This window comes from Mobula hypostoma, chromosome 23 (assembly GCF_963921235.1).
Source record: "Mobula hypostoma chromosome 23, sMobHyp1.1, whole genome shotgun sequence".
NCBI classification, from domain to species: Eukaryota; Metazoa; Chordata; class Chondrichthyes; order Myliobatiformes; family Myliobatidae; genus Mobula; species Mobula hypostoma.
In genome coordinates, this window is record NC_086119.1 from 22,164,732 (window position 1) to 22,186,540 (window position 21,809).

The 21,809-nt window shown below is 39.3% G+C and overlaps 1 protein-coding gene across 5 annotated transcripts in view; it reads left to right on the forward strand.

The window, feature by feature from the left end:
* The first annotated feature begins 9,094 nt into the window (after positions 1 to 9,094).
* The window catches only part of myo18ab (myosin XVIIIA b), a 249,946-nt gene continuing 237,231 nt past the window's right edge, over positions 9,095 to 21,809 (forward strand). For 4 of the 5 annotated variants that reach the window (XM_063031923.1, XM_063031926.1, XM_063031928.1 and 1 more), the window contains exons 1-2: positions 9,095 to 9,234; positions 20,635 to 21,781. In XM_063031923.1, the coding sequence (XP_062887993.1) occupies positions 20,774 to 21,781 (1,008 nt within the window). In that variant the 5' untranslated portion in view covers positions 9,095 to 9,234; positions 20,635 to 20,773. Of the gene's footprint in view, positions 9,235 to 9,447; positions 9,649 to 20,634; positions 21,782 to 21,809 lie in introns of those variants that run through there. The other variant, XM_063031924.1, reaches the window with a different exon arrangement.

The following is a 21,809-nucleotide window of genomic DNA, read 5'->3' on the forward strand; positions in this document are numbered from 1 at the left end:
GGTAGAAGGTACAGGTTCCCCAGCACTTGCACCACCAGGTTCAAGAACAGTTACTATCCCTCAACCATCAGGCTCTTGAACAAAAGGAGATAGCTACATTCTTTTAGGAACTGTGTTATATTGTTATTTCATGCTTGTTATTTATTGCTATTTATTTATATTTGCAATTGCACGGTTTGTTTGCAGTTAACATTTCCTGATGGCTGCAGATAACAGTTATTGTTCTATAGATTTGCTGAGTATGTCCACAGAAAAAGGATCTCGGGGTTGTATGTAGCGACATGTATTACTCTGATAATAAATTTTACTTTGAGCTTTGAAGTTTGGACCATAGCCCTCCAATCTTTGTACCTATCTAAATTTCTCTTAAATGTTGAAATCAATCCTGCATTCACCACTTCTGCTGGTAGCTCGTACCACACTCTCACCACCCTCTCAGTGAAGAAGTTCCTCTTAAACATTTTCCCTTTCACCCTTAACCCATGGCGTCTAGATCTAGTCTCACCAAAATCAATGCAAAAAGCCAGCTGATGTTTACCCTGTCTATGCCCCTCATAATTTTGTATACCTCTATTAAATCTCCCCTCATTCTCATGTGCTCCAGAGAATGAAATCCTAAACTAATCAATCTTTTCCGATAACTCAGGTCATCAAGTCCCAGCAACATTCTTATAAATTTTCTCTGCATTCTTTCAATCTTATTGATATATTTCCTGTAGGTAGGTGACCAGAATTGCACACGATACTCCAAATTAGGCCTCACCATTGTTTTATACAACTTCACCGTAACATTCCAGCTCCTTGGTATTCCATATAAGGTTCATGTGATTCCCTGTTTTGCCTTGCCTTACTCTCACTGTACCTTGTGATCTGCCTGGCTTTAAATGTGCCAGTACTGACCTATTGAATTTATCAGATTATGTTCACCTTGAACACTTGAATGTTCCTATTGGCATTTTCAGTGACTCATCAGTCTAATAAAATTAGCTTTAGTAAAATTTGGAATGTTTTCTACTTTTACATAAGTATACTAAATCTTACAGAATTTTGATCACTATCATAAATATTATCTCTAAACTCCTTCTGCCTATCCTGCTTTATTCTTTAAAACTAAATCCAGATTAGTACCTCTCAATACTTGTCCTTGGTTGTGTCTGTTACATGTGGATTTCAGGAATTCTATGCTGCATGGAAGCCTTTAGAAAGGCACATGAACAGGCAGGGGACGGATGGATATGGGCTATGTGCATGCCAATCAGAATAGATTAAGTTGGCACATAGTCAGCCAAAGGGTCTGTTCTGTGTCATACAGTTCTATGTTCTATACTCACTGGCCACTTTATTAGGTGTACCTGTGTACCTGTGTACCAAATCATTAGTGCAAATATCTAATCAGCCAATCATGTGGCAGAAACTGAATGCATAAAAGCATGTAGACATGGACAAGAGGTTGAAGCTGCTGTTCAGACCAACCATCAAAATGGAGAAGAATTGTGATCTATGTGACTTTGATCATGGATTAATTATTGGTTCCACAGGAATGGTATGAATATATCAGAAACTGCTGATTTCCTCTAGAGTTTACAGAAAATGGTGCAAAAACAAAAAAAAACATCCTGTTCTGTGGGCAAAAATGCCTTCTTAATGAGAGGTCAGAGGAGAATGGCCAGATTGGTTCAAGCTGACAGGAAGGTGACAGTAGCTCAAATGATCATGGGTTACAGCACTGACGTGCAGTAGAGCATCTCTGAACACACGGCACATCGAACCTTGAAGCGGATGGGCAACAGAATCAGAAGACAATTGGGTACAAAAAGATACTTAATAAAGTGGCCATTGAATACGCATAACTTCTGTGGTGACTTTATCCCAATGAATTAAAAAAGGGGAATAATTTCATCTTAATGAATGAACATCATGATTCATAATCAACATTTAAGATATGTACTTCATATCGAGTTTGAGGTCCCCATATCAGTAATAAATAGGAATAAGGAAGAATACGGATAAAACATTCCAGCTGATAATTCATTGTCAAAGATTATTGAATTTATTTTAAAGTCTAGAATTAGGGGCCATTGGTCACTTAAGTCTGAGGAAGAGTTTTGTCGCTCAGAGAGTAGTCCATTTTTAGAATTCTCTATCCTAAAAGCTGTGGGTACAGAGCTTCTAAGTATATTAAAGACTGAGATCAATTGATCTCTGCACTACAGTGTAATCAAAGGTTATGGGAATCACTAGGAAGATAATCTATATGCCTAAAGAATCAGATCAGCCTGATCTCACTGCAGGACAGCTTCAATCAGGAGCTGTATAGTCTGATTGTACTCATATTTCTTATGCTGCAGTGTATTAAAATATTTGTACATATGAAAATACAGAACAATATGAACAATTTTCAGTTTTACAGATACCTCCTTTTTTGCACTAGTTATTTAACTTTTTATATTTATTGTAATTTACAATAATTTATTTTTTATGAATCACATGGTATTGTTGCCGCAAAGCAACAGATTTCACAACATACGTCGGTGATAATAAATATGAATCTCATTTTGATTCCTTCAAATTATCAACCAATCAGCCCAAAGAAGTTCTTGTAAAATGTAATCACAGACAAGAAAAATCTGCAGATGCTGGAAGTCTGAACAATACTCACAAAATGCTGGAGGAATTCAGCAGGCCAGGCAGCATCTATGGAAAGGCGTAAACAATTGATGTTTTGGGCCGAGAGCATTCAGCAGGACCGGAGAAAAAAGGTGAAGAGTAGAGTTAAAAGGTGGGGGAAGGGAAGGGAGAAACACAGGCTGATACCCTCCTCCTCCTGCTCTCACATATCGCCTTGTGTTTCTCCCTCCCTTCCACCCATCTTTTAACTCTACTCCTCAACTTTTTTTCCTCCAGTCCTGATGAACAGTTTTTGCCCGAAACGTCAACTTTACTCTTTTCCATAGATGCTGCCTGGCCTGCTGATTTCCTCCAGCATTTTGTGTGTGTTTCTTCTGAAATGTAATCACTTGTAATCTTAGGCAAACACAGCAGTCAATAGCATGCACAAGAGTCACACAAATGACAAAGGGATAATGGGAAAGTTTGATCAGAATATCAGGAGCTATCTCTTGCCATTTAAAAATAATGTTTTGGAACCTTTTGCATTGATCTGTGTGGTAGAATGCTGCAGGGTATTGATGAATAGAAGAAGCAATAATTTACCATTCATCCGATCAGCCTGATGTAGTACCACATGGACCTGTTAATTTATGAGCTCAGATCTCAATTTGAGAACTTCTGGAAAAATCTAACATTTTTAAAAAACAAACTATAAAGATGATGAAAGGTCAACTTGATTACAAATATCTTCTTTCCCTGGTCTAACTTGTACGAGACTCCAGTTTTGTAATATATCTGTCCACTTTTTTTTGTTATTTGAAACAGATTAGCATGTGTCCATTTCAAGGAAGGAAATAAATGTCAATCCTGCCAGCAAAGCTCACCTCCTGAATAGTAGAAAATAAAAATGTATTTTGAAGACATTTATTCAATCTCCTCTAAGTCCACTGGACGTGGTGCTAGATTCTCAAATCTTTTCAAAACAATTATGTTTCATTTTTCATCCTTGAGAATATCATTCAACATTTCTCTATATTGTAAGAGTCTCAAAGCTATATATGCTAATACATAGTTATTGGTGTCACGGTGTTTGTTTTGCAAGTAATCATTAAACCAATAAAAAAGCATTCTTTTTTAGCACGACAATGGAGGAAGAGGGTACAAAAATTAATTTAGTTTCTAACTGTTGAATATCACAGTTCGGTTGAAGTGACAACAGTCTGATTTGTTTTAGTCATTCATACTCACTGAAGATATACTTGCTTTGAAATGCATTTTCAGAACAACAAGAAAGAAACAATAAAGTTGTTGATTTGTCAGTGTCGTCGATCTATTGCATTAATTTTTAAAATTGAGTTTGAATGATCTCTTCTATTCCCAAGATTTCTTTAGATGATAAAAATGAATACCAAAAACATTTAAAGAAGAACATAAATATTAAAAGCTGGCAAATTTAAGAATTTAAAACAATGAGAAATTGGAAATGTCTGGTTTTGGAAGTATCATGAAATATTTAATGACAAGGATGAAAACATTGTGTTGTTCACATTCAGTAAGGTGTCATCTGATGCAAAAACAATGTGCATTCATTATTGCCTGACTCACTACCCAAATTCACAATTGTGAAATAAATATCTATGTCATTCAATGCAATGGAATGTGCTAAGGAGTGATTAGATCTGTGTTCATTCCCATGATTACACATAATGAATTCATATCTTAGGCATTTTCATTGAGTGAAGGCATTGAAAGAGGCAGAGATGTTTGGCAGAAATCAGAGGATGTCATCCTGTGCCATTAGTGACTAGAGCTTGATCAGCTGGCCTCACAGCTGTGAACACTGATGAAAAATAAATCTTTATTTGCCTTTGTTCACTGGTTCTAAACCAAAAACATTAACAATGCCCACCATTGTGCATTAAATGCACTGTTCAGTGAAGTACTTTGAACATCAAGTGGCCCAATTAATAGTGTCTGAAAGCAAATTTATGATTCCCCACATATTTTTGAACAACTTTCACTTCTTTCCATTTTGAAAAAGTATCTTTTTTTGAGCCTCACCTGAATTTTGTTTGCTTTGCTGTTGCTTCAGATTTCCTTCCACTGCCAAACCCAGGTCCCAAAGCAACATACACAAAATGCTGGAGGAGCTCAGTAGGCCAGGCAGCATCTACAGAAAGGAGTACAATTGATGATTTGGGCCATGACCCAAAGGTAGCCTGAGTAGTTTTTTTTGTTTTTAGTGTTCATTCTTGTTTGTGGCGTGGTACCTGTCCTGTGCTTAGATCTCATCCCAATAAGGATTCCAATAAATGAGTTTTGATTAGCTGTAACTCTATTGTAAACCATAAATGATGTTAATCAATAGGGTTTCCCAACCTTTTTTAAGCGATGGATACCTACCATCAACCGAGGGGTACATGGATCCCAGGTTGGGAACCCCTGTAAATATGTTAGAACGTTAAAAAGATCACTGCTAGACCCAAAACATTGTGCATTGCATTAGAATGCAAAATATGATACTAAAATTCCAAAACATAGAGTTTTGTCAAATTAAGGGAAGGGTAAGATCTTCAGAGATGCTGTCTGACCTGTTGAGTTCCTCCAACATTTTGTATGTGTTGCTCCAGAGTTTGTTTTACATGCCATTCATACAGATTATTTCATCATATCAGGTCATTGAAGTAGTACAAGAGGAAAGCAATAAAATAATGCAGAATGAAGTGTTACAGTTACAGAGAAAGTGCAATGAAAGCAGACAAGAAGGTGTGAGGCCATGGCAAGGTAGATTGTGAGATCGTGTCCATCTTATCATACAACTGCTCATAGTCATATACAGTAACCGCAAGATAGGTTTTGCATTGTTTTTTTCCCTTTGAACATTCATTTATCAGTTGCAAAACTATTGGAGAGGTTGCCGAGACACTTGGAAGGAAATCTAGGAAATCCCCAAGAATTTTTCTAGGCCTGTGCTGAAAGTTTAGTCTGTACTTTGCTTGGTTTTTCCAGTAGTTATACTTAGAATTGTGTGTTTCTCAATGCATGTGCAAGTATTTTTCCTGACTTATATGAACATAAAATTCCAAACTGGTTTGTTGAGCTCTGCCAGTAATTTCCCAGCTGAATTGTGTCACTTACTTTTCACAGGGTTCAAACGCAGAGCAGAAGGTTGCTAAAATTTCCCATCATTTACAATAAGGGTTAGCCTAGTGCAAGATCCAAGAGCACATTCTTTCGAATTTGCATTATACGACTATAAAAAATGGAGAATAACATTTTAGAAAGTTGGTTGTGTGTTAAGTTTTAAGCATTAAACATATTTTATAGTTTTAGTTGATTTTACTTTTAACAGTTTATTTCAATGTTAGCAGGTTTTAAATGTTCTGGGATGTCAGAGTAATTTAGAAATACAACACAGCAGTTGACAAACAACAAAACTGGAGCAATGGCTTTGAAGTTTGGGCTTTTTAAAAGGAGCTTCAAAAATGGGCTCATTCTGGTCCATTCACAGCATTCCATCATGTTGCTCAAGATTATTATTCAACTCAGGCCTTTGACAAACAGCTCCAAATCCTTAGGGTCTAGCAAAAGTCCCTTCAGAGGGTAGACCCATCAGATAGAGGGAAAATCTAGGATCAGATTTTGCCATGTGGGGAACAGACCATGTACAATTATAGAAAAAACCACCTACCAGTGCAAAACAAGCAAGCATGGCGAATTTGATGTTTAGTACCAAGCATGAGGTGCAACACAAGGGGTATAAAATAAATGTAGAATGCAGATTGAGGAACACTTACGAGACAGAAAACAGAGGGCAAGAAAAAGTGAATCTTTTTCTGGTTGGGAATCTGTGACCAGTTGGGGTTGAGGGGGTGGTTATGGAGATATTGATGCTCATGCTCCTGTTGCTTACAATTTGTATTATTGATTTACCATAAGATACTGGAGCAGAATTGGGTTATTCGGCTTATCAAGTTTGCTCTGCCATTGAGTTATTACTGATTTTTAAAAACCTCATTCTCTTGCCTTCTCCCCTTAACCCTTAACCCATTTTCCTATCAAGACCCTATCAATCACTGCCTTAAGTACACCCAATGACTTGGCCTCCACTTCTCTCTGTGGCAACAAATTCCACAGAGTCACCGCCCTTTGGTTGAAGTAATTCCTCCTGTTCTGTGTTTTAAAGAGACATCATTTTATTCTGATCAACACACAAAATCTGCAGGAACTCAGAAAGTCAGGTAGCATCTCTGGAAGGGAGTAAACGGTTGATGTGTCAGGCTGAGACCCTTCATCTGGACTGGAAAGAAAGGGGCAGAACCTCAAATGAGAAGGTGGTGAAGGGGAAGGAGTACAAGCTGATAGGTGATAGGTGAGATCAGGTGAAGGGGACGGTGAGTGTTTGGGGGAGGGGGTGAATTAAGAAGTTGGGAGGAGGTAGGTGGAAAAGGTAAAGTGCTGTAGAAGAGGAAGAAGAGGAAGACAGTGGATGTATTTATATATTTCATATTTCTTATTATAATTTGTACTATATTATATGTATTGCATTGTACTTCTGGCTCAGAACAACAAATTTCATGACCAAAGCCTGTCCACTGTCTACAAGGCTCAGGTCGGGAGTGTAATGGAATACTCACCACTCACCTGGATGAGTGCAGCTCCATCAACACTCAAGAAACTTGACACCATCCAGGACAAGGCAGCCCACTTGATTGGTACCCCTTCCACAAGCATCCAATCCCTCCACCATCAATGAACAGTTGCAGCAGTATGTACTATCTGCAAGATGTACTGCAACAACACACCAAAGTTCCTAAGGTAGCACCTCCAGCCCCATTACCATCTAGAAGGATGAGAACAGCAGATGCTTGGGAACACCACCACTTGGAAATCCCCCTCCAAGTTTCTCACCATCCTGACTTGGAAACATATCGCTGTTCCTTCATTGTCGCTGGGCCAAAATCATGGAATTCCCTCCCTAACAGCACTGTTGGTGTACCTACACCTCAGGGACTGCAGTGGTTCAAGAAGGCAGCTCATCAACACCTTCTCAAAGTCAACTAGGGAAGGGGAATAAATGCTGGCTTAGCTGGCGATGCCCACATCCCGTAAATGAATAAATTAAAAAATGTCAGTGATAATAAACTTGATTCTGTTTCTGGACCATGGAAGAAAGGGACGGAGGAGGCGAACCAGAGAGAGGTGATAGGCAGGTAAGTAGAAGAAGAGGTGAGAGTGGGTAAACAGAATGAGGAACGGAAAATGGGGGGGGGCGGGGAGTGTGGGGGAGGAATGACCCCTCTCAGGCTAGAGGTTACCCAGATGAAATATGAGGTGTTGCTCTTCCAGCCTGAAATAACACACACAAAATGCTGGAGGAACTCAGCTGGTCAGGCTGCATCTATTGAGTGATAGATCCTCCAGCCTGAGCTTGGCCTCATCATCGCAATATAGGAGGCTATGGACAGACATGTCAAAATGGGAATGGGAAGTCAAATTGAAGAGTAGCCACTGGGAGATCATGTCATTTGTGGCAGATGTAACGAAGGTGCTCGACGAAGTGGTCCCCCAATATGCATCTGGTCTCACTAATGTAGGGAAGGCTGCACTGGGAGCTCTGGATATGGTAGGTAGATGACCCCAACAGAGTTGCAGGTGAAGTGTCACTTCACCTGGAAGGACTATTTGGAGTCCCAGGTGGCAGTGTAGGAGGTGTAGGGGCAGGTGCAGCACTTGTCACACTTGCAGGGATAAATGCCAATAGGGAAATCAACGGGGAGAGACTAGCAGACAAGGGAGCCACATAGGGAGCTGGGGAGGAGGGGAAGGTCGAAGATGGAGGAGGGAATGGTGTGCTTAGTGGTAGGATCCTGTTGGAGATGGCTGAAGTTACCATGATCATCCTGAATAGCATATCCCTGCTTCTATTTCACTGTCAAATACTATATGTATTTAGTGGCTCAGATTTAGTAAAATACAACTTATGACTTGCCAAATATTACTTCAGTGGGTTCTCAAATTTCTTTGTGGAAAATTGCAAATTAATCGATGTCTAGTTGTAATGTTGAAGTTTTTCCCTTTGAAGAACTTCAACACATAAATGCATCGCCTCCGAGAGACTTGCTATAAAATCACACTGAGGGTGTCTTGATGCTGCGATCGTCCCGTTTGAACCTGTGGGGCTCAGAGCGCCAACTGACAGTTCTGTGGCAAATGGAAGTGTAAAGCATTGCTCAGCTGATCCTTTCCAAAACCCCTCTGCACGTATTTTTCCTTGCCGTTGCAGCAATTAGAACTATTAGAAGCGCATTTCTGTGCCTCCGTCGGCCACGGGCCAATTGCCCGAAAGCAAACTGACAGCCTCGAAGGAGGTGACACAGACTGGCGGACGCTCTCCAGGCTGCGGCGTGTGCGCTCGGTGCGCGCCTGCCAGCCGCCCCATCTCGTCCGCCCTCGCAGCACCTGGCGCGAGCACACGCGCGCAGCGCCATTTTAACCGCGCGCGACCGCGGCGCGGGAGGGAGCCGGAGCTCGGGCTGTCAACGGCCGTGGCCGTGGAGCGCCTCCTACAAGTAATGCGCGCCACCGCTGCCGCCGCTGCCGCCTCCGCCACCGCTCCTGTTGGTGAGTACCTTCACCCCCAATCGCTTTATTTTAAAGCTTAGATAACAAACAGCCTGCCGATCTCATTCTTCATTGTTGCTTTCCTCAGCCTGTGTTTTATCTTTTGTGTGTGTGGGGGGAAGGAGGGAAGTTGGTGGTTTCGGGAAACGAATGCTAGGCATTTCCAGGAGGAGGGGGAAAGAAAAGGAGACAGACACTGATGAAGCTGAGATCCATCTCCAGAAAGGAAATTAAAGCACCGTCTGAGTGAACGAACGAGCTTTAACCCAGAGGGCTTTCTTCTGCGCCGAGGTTTTATTTTCCGTCCCCTTCCCTCTATTGTTTCAGGAATGTATCGCTGATTTTGCACTGTAGGCCAAGCTCGGTACCTACAGCTCTGGCCTACCTTACAGCTGGGAATGTGAATTTCACAAGGTAGGTGTAAGCAGGACTTGCCCTTTAAAGTAACGCTCCACGCAATCCGACTCACCTTGTTACAGCAGTTTTTGGAACGCCAATTCTTATGGAAATTGAATTGTTGCAATAATTCGTGGCAACTTTTACTGACGACGGTGTTTTAATATTTTATTATTATTTTCTTTGAGGAAATCGAAAACCTAGATTAAACCTTGATGTTAGCATTGTCTTGGGAAAACTTCAGTAACATCCTTCTATATTTTTAACAAACTCGGAATTTATTTTGCTCTTGACACATTGTAGCTAAATAACCCGTTGTATCATTTTCATCTATTTACTGATTAGGTGTAATACTAGCTTGGAAAGGCATATGAGAATTATTCAAATATTTGCAGTACCTTACAAGTACTTGTATTGATAAGGAAACTGATAAAGTTTAACCTGCGAATAGAACAGATAATATTAGCTGTTATGTTGGCAGATTAAATTTACTATTCATCAGTTTCCAATAATGCAGAAGACACAGATGTCATTGCTGTAAGTGAAAAAGAAGCTGTAATGTCAAAATTATTTTACAATATTTAGTAGTGCACTTTAATTCACTTGCACTGAGTACAAGAATTCTCATTTGTTAAGTCATAATTTTGAGAAACTAAATCTTAAAAAAATACTTTTAATAAACTAAACACTAGTAATATTTCACAATTATAAAACATCGAAATGAATAGCTGAATTAACATTTCATTTTAATGAGAAATGAGGAGGACTTGATTTTTTTTCATATAGCACTTAGTGGGAGCGGATTTCCAGATTTATGTGGTCCCCTGTTCTTCTTAGTCTATCAATAATTAAGTTGCAGACAATTGGGGCATCTGTCTTGCTAAGAAAATTTATATTTGGACCTGCTTTAGTAAAGAATATTAGTAATTTAAGTACTGGTTACAACGCAGCAAGTTTTCAAGAGCTTTTGATATAATTAATTATTTATGTTTATAGAATTTTAAATTTTTTTTTGCCTTAATGTTAAACAGTCCTGGTTAAATAGTTCTATTTTATTATCTCAATTAAAGAAAGGACTTGAGTATGATGTGATGACATAGCATAGTTATATTCCATGTACTATGGAGAAGGGGAGGTTCACAGTTGAATTATTTGGATTCCTGTACATCTTTCTGATTTGAGGTCGGAATGGAAAAGTAAACAATCAAGACTATGTTTTTGTGTTAAAGATAAAGGGCACCAGAGTGCAGTCATTATAATTCCTACATTAAATGAGCGATTTTAAGGAGCTAGAAGTGGAGTCACGGTATTCATGAGGATGTTTGTGGTTTGAGATAACATAGTATATAATTTATGATGGTCTGGTTAGGTTGATAATCTCCTTTTGTTAGAAAATATAGATGTTATTCCTTTGGCATTATGCTCTTTATTTAAACCACAGCAGTGAAGGAATATTCCATTATTGTGGTTACTTTGGAAGCCATAAGGGCTTGGGTCATCTTTATATCTTCAAATAACCAGATTCCATTGTGCTAATAGAAGAGCAAGAAGTTTATCTATATTCTTTCAAGATTTAGTGGGGGTCATGATAGTTTCTGCTTTTCATGGGATTTTACTGTACATAAGTGTTGAATTGCTTTAATTTAGAATATTTATGAACAGGCAGTCACTTTTTTGAAATCTGGTAAGCTGTTCACTGAAGTCACTCATTTAAACATACTGACTTCTGAATCTTCACCATATATTGTGAAAACGATTAATATACATTAAGACCCCATAGCTTCAGTTACTTAGAATACTTTTTTGTTACCTAAATCGAATATTGCCGATCTGATTGTGGATTGCCCAAGATTAAGGGAACTATGCACAACGTTACAATGTGGTAATTTCCCTATGAAACTGATATAGCATGCATAATGGCAAAAACCTAAATGGACCTAAATAATGTGCTATCACAGGTAATATTTGTTTTTATTGGCCATCTGTGAAACTAAATATGTTGTAGCTCAGTGTGGTGCAAAATGAGTATAAAATTGCCACTAATGTAATGCTGTTGCATAAAGTGGGTAAGCATTAAGCTTTCAGTGTGAAACAAACTGTATCTCTCATTCCAGTTAGGCTGCAGCTATAACCTTTTAAATTGTATGAACCTGAAACTTGCAAAAAATTCTGATATGTGACTTAAATGTTGTGGATCTTTTGCATTTTTCTGGGTTAATGTTGGAAGTTGTGCTTTACCTGTGCAAGATGGATACAGGGATTTTAGTTCTCTAATAAAGGCAGGAGATAGTTAAAATCAGAATTTGTTTTACTTCTATTTTATTAAGTTGTATGATGAATTGCTGCCATTTAGTGCAGAATTAGTCTCAAGAGGAGAATATTTTTTGTTTGGTAACTTCACTGCAAATTGCATTATGTTCTTTCTAGCTGTGCACAACTGTACAATGTGATACTAACATTATAAGACTTGCTATTTGTTTTATAAATTGTAGGTCAATTAATTATGACTTTCAGCTCCTAATTGCTGAAAGACATGAAATCTGAAATTACAGAAATCTGCATCTTTTGTGATGTGTGGATTGGTACCATTTACATCTTGTTAAAGTAACACTTATGTTTAGAATTTATAAATCTATTGTGAAAGGTTTCGTTTGTTTCTGGATGACGATCAGAGGTAATAGATTGATTAAGCCAAGTACAGTATCAAAAATAAACAATATGAAAATAGGTCAAACAATAGACAAATTAAAATTTTATGCTGCCTGTTTAATGAACATTGCATCATCTGGATATCAGGATAAAATAATATTTCTACCAGAGATCTTGATTTAGGAAAAAAATTATCATTCTGCTTCGTTTTGTTTTGTCAATATCAATTTATGATGCTAGCTTAGGAGCTGGTGAGTTAATGACTTCTAATATTTTTGGATTTTCTGATACATCTCAATTGCTATATATTTATTAACCCTTTTACAAATGCTATAATCAAAATGAAGGCTGACAAGAGCATGTTTTAAAATTTTGTTATGCAGTACCTTATTTACAGAAAGAGAGCAGTACTCTTCTGAGCAGGCTTTCATCCACCCAATTATGTTAGCAGGGGTCCCCAACCTTTTTTGCACCGCAGACCGGTTTGTTGTTGACAATATTCTTGTGGACCGCCAGTTGGGGGGGGGGGGTGTTCAAGTTCAACAGTGCATGACAGGGAATGAGGAAAGATGCAGCTGACACATATCGTTTCATATCACCAAATCATATCGTTTCCTTGTGGCCTGGTAGCACATGCTTTGCGGCCCGGTGGTTGGGGATCACTAGTTTATAGGACAGAGGAAGGCCACTAGGCATATTTTGGTTCAACTATTTAGTGTATTGGATGTTATTGCCATAGTCAGCATTTGCTGTTGACCCATAGTTGGTCCCTCTTCGCACCATTTCAGGAAGTGGTTAAGGGTTCTTGGTGCAGAAAAACTCCGATAACTTGGTAACACAGAGACTTTGATGCCAGATTAATATTCCAACCTACTTTCAATTCACTTATAGTATATTCCACAGTGGCATAATACATGAACAGGTAAGTTTAAACTGAATGTGGAAAATAGAAAGATTTCTTGAGGATTAAAGATGAGCTTGATTTGTCAAATGCACATTAATATATTGAAAGATACAATGAAATGCATCATTTGTGTCAACAGTCAACCAAGTCGAAGAATGTGCTGGAGGTAGTCAGCATGTGTGTCTTTGGAATGTGAGAGGAAACTGGAGTACTCAGAGGAAACCTGCGCGGTCTTGGGAAGAAAGTACACTTAATGTTTTAGGAAAAGCATTTTCCTCTCCACCATCAAATTTCTGATGGTCCATGAACACTACCTCACTATTGCTCTTCTGCACTCTATTTATTTTATTTCTTATTGTAACTTGTAATTTTTTTTACATACTCTACTGCTTTTGCAAAACAACAAATTTTATGGCATACTGAATGTCAGTGATAATAAACTTGATCGTGATTATAGACAGCAATGGAATTGAACCCAAGTCGCTGGTGCTTTAGTAATGTTATGCTAATCACTACAGTACTGTGCTACCCACCAGGCAAGCAATATGGCTGCAGATTTTCAGAGTTTTTTGTGTTAGGGTTTTCTTAAATTATAGGTTTATCATCTTAATTTAAATTTCTCAGATGCATGGTGATCTGAATCAGTGTTTTGGCCTATTTGATTAATCACAATGCTCATATATCAGAATCACTCTGCTACTGTAAATGCATTAATCCTTTCATGAAGAATTTTCTGATATGTATTATATTTTCTCTTTACTGGTTTGCATGTACTCTGATTTATATTACCTGATTGTCTATTTCCTTTCTCCTTTTTAAATAATCTTGTATGCATCTGAGGTGATATGTGTTGCACCCTTCCCTGGATGAAAAAGCCCAAGTTTTTCTAATCCTGTCTCATAATCAGAGATGCTCCCTTTTGTCTCTTGTGAACTTTCATCGAGCCTCAAGTGTCTTTATGACATTGCATTGTTCTTAGGAATTTATTTTTAGGAATTAATTAATTGAATCAATGCAGCAGTGACTCCAGAGCAAATGTGTATAGACATGAGAAATGCAGGCATTGTTCCCAATGAACTGTCACCAAAACTGGACAATCTCACCACTTCTTCCTGGCCCTCCGATTCCTGTTAGCTTACAATAAAAGGTAACATATTAAATATCTTCCTAATTAATTATTGTATATGATGTTTGTGTTTTGCATCATATGAACTAGCACAGTAGGACAGTACAGGTTATGCAGATGCTGGAAATCTTGAGCAACACAAGGTGCTGGGGGAACTCAGCAAATGAATCAGCATCTATGGAAGGGAATAAACAGTCAGTGTTTCGGGTTGAGACCCTTCATCAGGGTTTTTCTATTCTCTCTACCTTCGTGGCTGTGTGGCTAGGCACAGCTGAAACACCATCTATAAATTTGCCAATGACACTGTTGTTGGCAGAGTTTCAGAATGTGACGAAGAGTGAGATAGATTAGTTGGTTGAGTCGTGTTGCCACAACAACCACCTTACACTCAATGTCACTAAGACTAAGGAATAGATGGTGGACTTCAGGGAGGAGTAGTTGAGAGAACACATAACAGTCCTCATTGAGGGGTCAGCAATGGAAAGAGTGAGCAGCTTCAAATTCCTGGGTGTCCACATCTCAGAGGATTTATCTTGGGCCCAACATACTGATATAATTATGAAGAAGGCACACCAGTGGCTCTACTTCATTGGGATATTGAGGAGATTTGGTATGTCAAAGTTCAGGGAAAATTTATTGTCAAAGTACATATATGTCACTATATAAAACCTTGAAATTCATTTTCTCATGAGCATACTCAATTAATCTGTAGAATAATAACCAGAACAGTATCAATGAAAGACTGCACCAATGTGGCCATTCATCCAGTGTGCAAAAGACAATAAACTGTGCAAATACAAAAAGAATGAAATAGTAATAAGCAATGTATTGAGAACACAAGATGAAGAGTCCTTGAGAGTGAGTCCATTGGTTGTGGGATCATTTTAATGATGGGGCTAGTGAAGTTGAATGAAATTATCCCCTTTGGTTCAACAGCCTATTGGTTGAGAGGTAGTAACTGTTCCTGAACCTGTTAGTGTGAGTCCTGAGGCAACTGAATCTTCTTCCCGATAGCAGCAGCGAGAAGGGAGCGTATCCTGGATGGTGGGGGTCGCTGATGATGGATGCTGTTTTCCTGTTATAGGGTTTCATGTAGATATTTTCAGTGGTGGGGAGGGCTTTATCTGTGATGGACTAGGCCACAAGGATGTATTGAGGCCAAGGTCTAGGAGCTTATTGATTAGTTTTCAGGGGATGAAGGTATTCAATGCTGAGCTGTAGTTGATAAAGTACATGCTGATATGTGTATATCTTTGCTGTGCAGATGTTCCAGGGTTGAATAAGTGCTAATGAGATGGCAATCTGCTATGAACCTGTTGCCCTAGTAGGCAAATTGGAGCAGATCTAGGTCACTTCTCAGGCGGGAGTTCATAAGTTTCATCATCAAACTCTCAAAACACTTCATTACTGTGGATGTAAGTTCTACTGGATGACTATCGTTGAGGCTGGTCACCATGTCATTCTTTGGCACTAGTATAATTGGAGCCTGCTTGAAGCAAGAGGTTGAAGACCTCAGTGAACACTCCAATCAGTTGATCAGCACAGGTCTTTGGTATTTGGCCAGGTACTCTGGCTGGGCCAGATTCTTTTCATGGGTTCATCCTCCTGTAAGCTGTCACGTGTTGGCCCCGGAGACTGAAATCACAGGATTATTGGGGGCAGTGGGAGTTCGTTATGGTTCCTCCAAAACAAGCCCTATAAAGCATTGAACTCATCTGGAAGTGAAGCCCTGCTGTCACCTATGTTGTTTGATTTCACTTTATAAGAGGTGGCAGTATTCAAGCTGTGCCAACACTGTTGTGCATACTTTGTTGATTCAAGTTTAGTCCAGAATTGCCACATCCCCAAGAGATGGCTATCTGGAGATTGTACTTGGACCTCTTGTAACTTTCTTGGTCACCAAATCTGAATGCCGTTGATCTGGCTCTCAGCAGATTGCAGATCTCATGGTTCATCCAAGGCTTCTGATTGGGGAAGACTGAATGATTTTGTGGGGACACACTCGTCTACAACTTTGTAATGAAGTCCATTACAGCCATGGTGTAGTCATCCAGATCCGCTGATGAGTCCTTGAACGTTGCTCAGTCCACTGTCTTGAAGCAATCCCGTAACCATTCCTCTACCTCCCTTGACCATCTCTTTGTTGTTCTGATTTCTGGAACTTTGCTCTTTAGCCGCTGCTTGTAAGCAGGTAGGAGAAGGACAGCTAAGTAATCCAATTTACCAGTATGCGGCCTGGGCATGGAATGGTTGGCATTCCTCATCTTAGTATAGCAGTGGTCTAGTGTTTTGGGACCTCTGGTGGTACAGATTATATGCTGATGGTAATTGGTAGGGTTTTCTTCAAACACGCTTGGTTGAAGCACCTAACTACAATCAGAAATGTGTTGGGATGGACTGTTTTTTGTTTGGAAACAGCATCGTGCAGTATCTCAAGTGCCTGATTATAGTCAGCTGGTGGTAGTGTGCAAACTTCAGTCAGGATTATGGAGGAGAACTCCTGAGGTAAATAAAATAGAGGGCATTTGACCATTAGGTCTTCAGGGTCGGGGGAACATGAGTTTGACAAAACTGTCACTGAGAGTTTATCATGAAATACACAGCTCTACCTTTTGCCTTCGGTCCTTACAGAAAATCGAGAAGCCTTCTGTTTTATTGCTGTATCTGGCGTGCTGGGAGATGGCCAGCTCTTGTTTAGATATATATAGAATGCAACAGTCTCTCATTTCCCTCAAAAAAGCAACCTTGCCCACAGGTCCCGAACTTTGTACTCCAGCGACTGCATGTTGCTCACAAGGTGCTGGGTGGAGTGAGCCTTGTTACAGCCTGGCTTGGAGTCCCCCTTCTTCCCACTTATGGTCATGGCAATGAACTTTTGTCTGTTTAAAGGTGTCGTTGAAAACTTTAGACAATCGTGAAATCTGTAGATCATTAAGTTGATTTAAAAGTATGTTGCTTAGAGGGAAATTACATGCTGCAGATTGCAGAGAAAGTAATTCAAAAGAGGTATATTTAAAACTATATTTAGAAGCTATATTGTCTGCAGCCCACAGCACACCGCCATGGTTCATTGACGCCATCACCAAAATCTTCAGGAAGTTTCTACAGGTGTACTATTCTGACTGGCTGCTTGACCGCCTGGTATGGAGGTTCCAATGTACAGGATCAAAAAAAACTGCAGAAGGTTGTAGACTAGGCCATCACCACCAGGATAGATACAAGCTTCCCCATCATGTCAGAAATCTTCAAAAGTTGGTGCTTCAAGAAGGTGGCACCCATCATTAAGGACCCTAACTATATGGATCATCTTCTCATTCCTGCCATCAGACCGGAGGTACAGGAGCATGAAGTCGCACATCCAACAATTTTAACATCTTTCCCATTAGATTTCTGAATGTTGCATGAACACAGCCATCCCACCTCTCCAGGAAGTTCCGGGAGTCTCCTGCATATCGATAGTGGCTCCCTGCTGCCCAGAAATTATATACAATATCACGGAAATCGATTTTTTTTTTTAAGAAAGAAAGGGAGAGGGAGAGTGGGTATCCTGATTGGTCTCGCTTCGTGCTAAGAGTGGTCCCCAACCACCGGGCCGCGAGGAAACGATATGAGTCAGCTGCACCTTTCCTCATTCCCTGTCATGCACTGTTGAGCTTGAACGCATGTGAGGTCATTACCCGCGCGTCATCCATGTCAGCGCGGGAGGAGATCAACTCCTCGAGCTTGCAAATGACGGTGGGCTGAAAAGTATATTTGACATAACATCTCTGCTGGCATTCTGGATCAAAGTCAAGGCCACGAAAGCACTGAAAATGTTGCTTCCACTTCCAACATCGTATCGCTGCGAAGCGGAGTTTTCTGCATTGAATGCAATGAAAACAAAATTGCAGAATAGACTGGACATAAGGAACCCCCTTCGAGTATCACTGTCTCCCATCACCCCTCGATAGGACCGTCTTGTTGCAGGGAAACAAGCCCAGGGCTCCCACTGATTCAGCGATATTGGTGTGTTGAAATGATTTTTATACGTTCATATGGGGAAAATATGCGCTGTGTGTTTAATATCCAAATGTTACTTAAAATGTTATGATGCTATTGACTTATAATTGACTGATCACTATTTTCATGCGAGGAAAATATGCGCTGTGTGTTTAATATTAAATTCGTTAGATAAACCCTTTTAGAAACGAAATTGAGTGTATTAGCCACTTATAAGTGACTCATAGTTGACTTATCACCTATATTTCGGTCGTGATTAACAACCCCCCCCCCCCCCCCACCGGGTCGGCTGGTCTGCAAGAATATTATCAATATTAAATCGGTACGCAGTGCAAAAAAGGTTGGGGACCCCTGTCCTACGTGATGAAGCCAAACTCCCTGTAGACTTGCTTAAAGTTGTAATAGAATAAACATGATAATATAAGTACATATTTTAATGTCACATTTTCTGCATATACCCAACTTGGTTTACAGATTAGACAAAATCACTAAACAAAGTATTACATTCACCCTTGGAGGTCGACCGGGGGAGGGGGGGAATATGGGGTTCCAGGGAGCGGAGGTGCTACCTCCCCGAAATGGTGGTCCGACCTCCCTGAAATGAGTTTTTGCAGGGTGGGATGTCTGTGAACACCACCTCACTAGTCCTGTCTTGCACTATTTATTTCTTTTATTTCTCATTGTAACCTAGTGTAATCTTTTATTTCTTGAATGTTATTGCCACAAACAACAAATTTCTTAACACATCAGTGAAAGTAAAGCTGATTGTGAAATAGCTGAGGAGCTAGTAGTGATTCCTGCAACAAACATTTCAGTAGAAACAAGCCATGAGCTTGAATTATATATCTGTTTATTGTCCTATAACTGATCTTCCACCCATACTAAATGTTTGTGTACTCTCCCTTCTGCCCACAACCCATGAACCAATTATGGTCTCTTAAGAAATGCCTTCTTTTAAAAAAAGCCTCTAATGTAAAACACCTACTGGTCACCGCTATTCTAACTTGCTAATCGCATCTGCCAGAAAACTCTTTCTCTTTAGAAAACCATGTTAACTTTAATTTTTCAAATTTATGACATTATGGATTGGGAAAGAATTTTAAAGCAGAAACTGTATATGGGGGCGGGGGGCGCTAAAGTTTGTGAACATCTAATGCCAGGTCAGTTTTGCTGTTGTATTCTTTTATTTCCTAAATAGTTGTGTAATATTTGAATGTCTTCCAATCTGTTGAAGCTGTTCCGAAATTTATGAAATTTGAGAAGGTTATCACCAAAATATTCACTTCTTTAGCCTCTGGTTCTTTTAAAACTAGATTTCTCTGGTTTTGATTGTTTTACTTTCTTTACAATGTAAAGTCATATAAGAAGTAGTGGATATGGTCCAATCCATCATGGGTAAAGCCCTTCCCACCATTGAGCACATTTATATGAAATGCTGTCACAGGAAAGCAGCATCCATCATCAGGGATTCCCACCACCCAGGACATGCTCTCTTCTCACTGCTGTCATCAGGAAAAAGGTACAGGAACCTCAGGACCCACATCACCAGGTTCAGAAACAGTTAATACCCCTCAACCATCAGGCTCTTGAACCAGTGGGGATAACCTCACTCAACTTCACTCTCCCCATCACTGAACTGTTCTCACAACCTATGGACTAATTTTCAAGGACTCTTCATCTCGTGTTCTTGAAAGTCATTGCTTGTTTGCTTATTTATTTATTTATTTTTCTTTTATATTTGCACACTTAGTTGTCGTATGCAAATTTGTTGTCTATCCTATTGGGTGTGGTCTTCCATTGTTTTTTTCTGGATTTGCTGTGTGTGCTCACAAAATAACGAATCTCAGGGTTGTATATGGTGACATATATGTACTTTGGTAATTTATTTGACCTTTATATTTCTTGTCAATTTTCTCATCATCTATTTGTGTCAATAATGACATCATTTGTTTTTGCTTTCTAATTCTTTGCCAAGCCTCAGGTTTGTTACTCTTTGGTGAAGAATCATTAAAACACTGTTTCCATCAAGATTTAGGAATAGTTCAGTTTATTCCTTTCTTCCATTATCATGGCCACCAGCCATTTCTAACAGTACCCTGCTTAGGATTGTCCTAACTCAGTGCAGACTAGGTGTTATCTAAGAACTGTTTAGGATGGGCAACGCAGTTCTGCTTTGATTAACCTGTACACCAAATTTGTTTTTTAGGAAGTTAATGGAAGATATTTTTAAATAATTAAAATATGGCAGTTTGGGAAAATGAATATTATGATTATACTGTTTGATATTTGTATTTTGATCGTAACTATCATTTTGATGTCATTTCAGATACACAACACTCTAACTCCTCATACCAGATTATGAAGAAAAGTTACTCTCTTTGAATTCAGCTGGACCATTCAAAAGATTCATTCTTTATTCATTCTTTATTATTTAACAAAAGGCACCCAAAATTAAAACTTTTAAAATGTTTAACTTAATTAAAAAAGACAAAGATAAAAAGGACAGGAAAGAAAAGAAGGAAAAGCGGGAGAAAATGTCAGCATCAGAATTGAAAAGCCTTGAGGAAGTTGGTCTTCGTAGAGGACTTTTTAATTTGAATCGATCTTCAAAGCGTGAGTCAAAAACCAAACTGGAAATATCAGCTCCTATCCCAATAAAAGTAGCCAGCAGTTCAGATCTCAATCTTACTGATATTGATTCAGACACGGTTAGTAATAGAGGAAGCATGATTTTTGATTCTGAGCAGTTAAGTACTGCCAGTTCCAGTGATGACCTCAAAATCGATGACAGTAGTTTGAAAGGATCAGTACTTCAGCGAGCTGCTCTATTTGGCTCTCTTGCTAAACAGAATTCAGTCCAGTTAGTGAAAAGATTCTCTTTTTCACAAAAGAATCGAGAAGAGACAACATCAGAAATATCAACTCCATCAGAAAACTCGGCAACTCCCTCACCTCAAGTTGAAATGAGAAATGAAAACCTTCTTCTTGAGTATCTGGAAGAAATGCCTAGAAATTCATCAAATACATTGATGGAAATCCCTGATATTCAAATACCAGAAGTTGTGGATAAACGTTTTGCAGCTGATTTGAAGTTACCACCTGTGATGCCACCTTTGCCTATAGAACCGAGAGAACTTGTATTGCAGAGGAGAAATACAGGAGACTTTGGTTTTTCTTTGCGGAGAACAACTATGCTGGACAGAGGACCTGATGGACAAGTGTACCGCAGGATGGTTCATTTTGCAGAGCCTGGCGCTGGTACTAAAGATCTAGCATTGGGTCTGGTGCCTGGTGACAGACTAGTTGAAATTAACAGTAAAAATGTTGAAAATAAGTCACGGGATGAGATAGTTGAAATGATTCGTCAGTCTGGAGACACCGTGAGATTGAAAGTCCAGCCAATCCCTGAATTGAATGAACTCAGTCGATCTTGGCTGAGAAACCATAAAGGAATTCGTCGAGATGCTTTTAGTGTAAGTACTAAGAGAAAATGTAACTCTT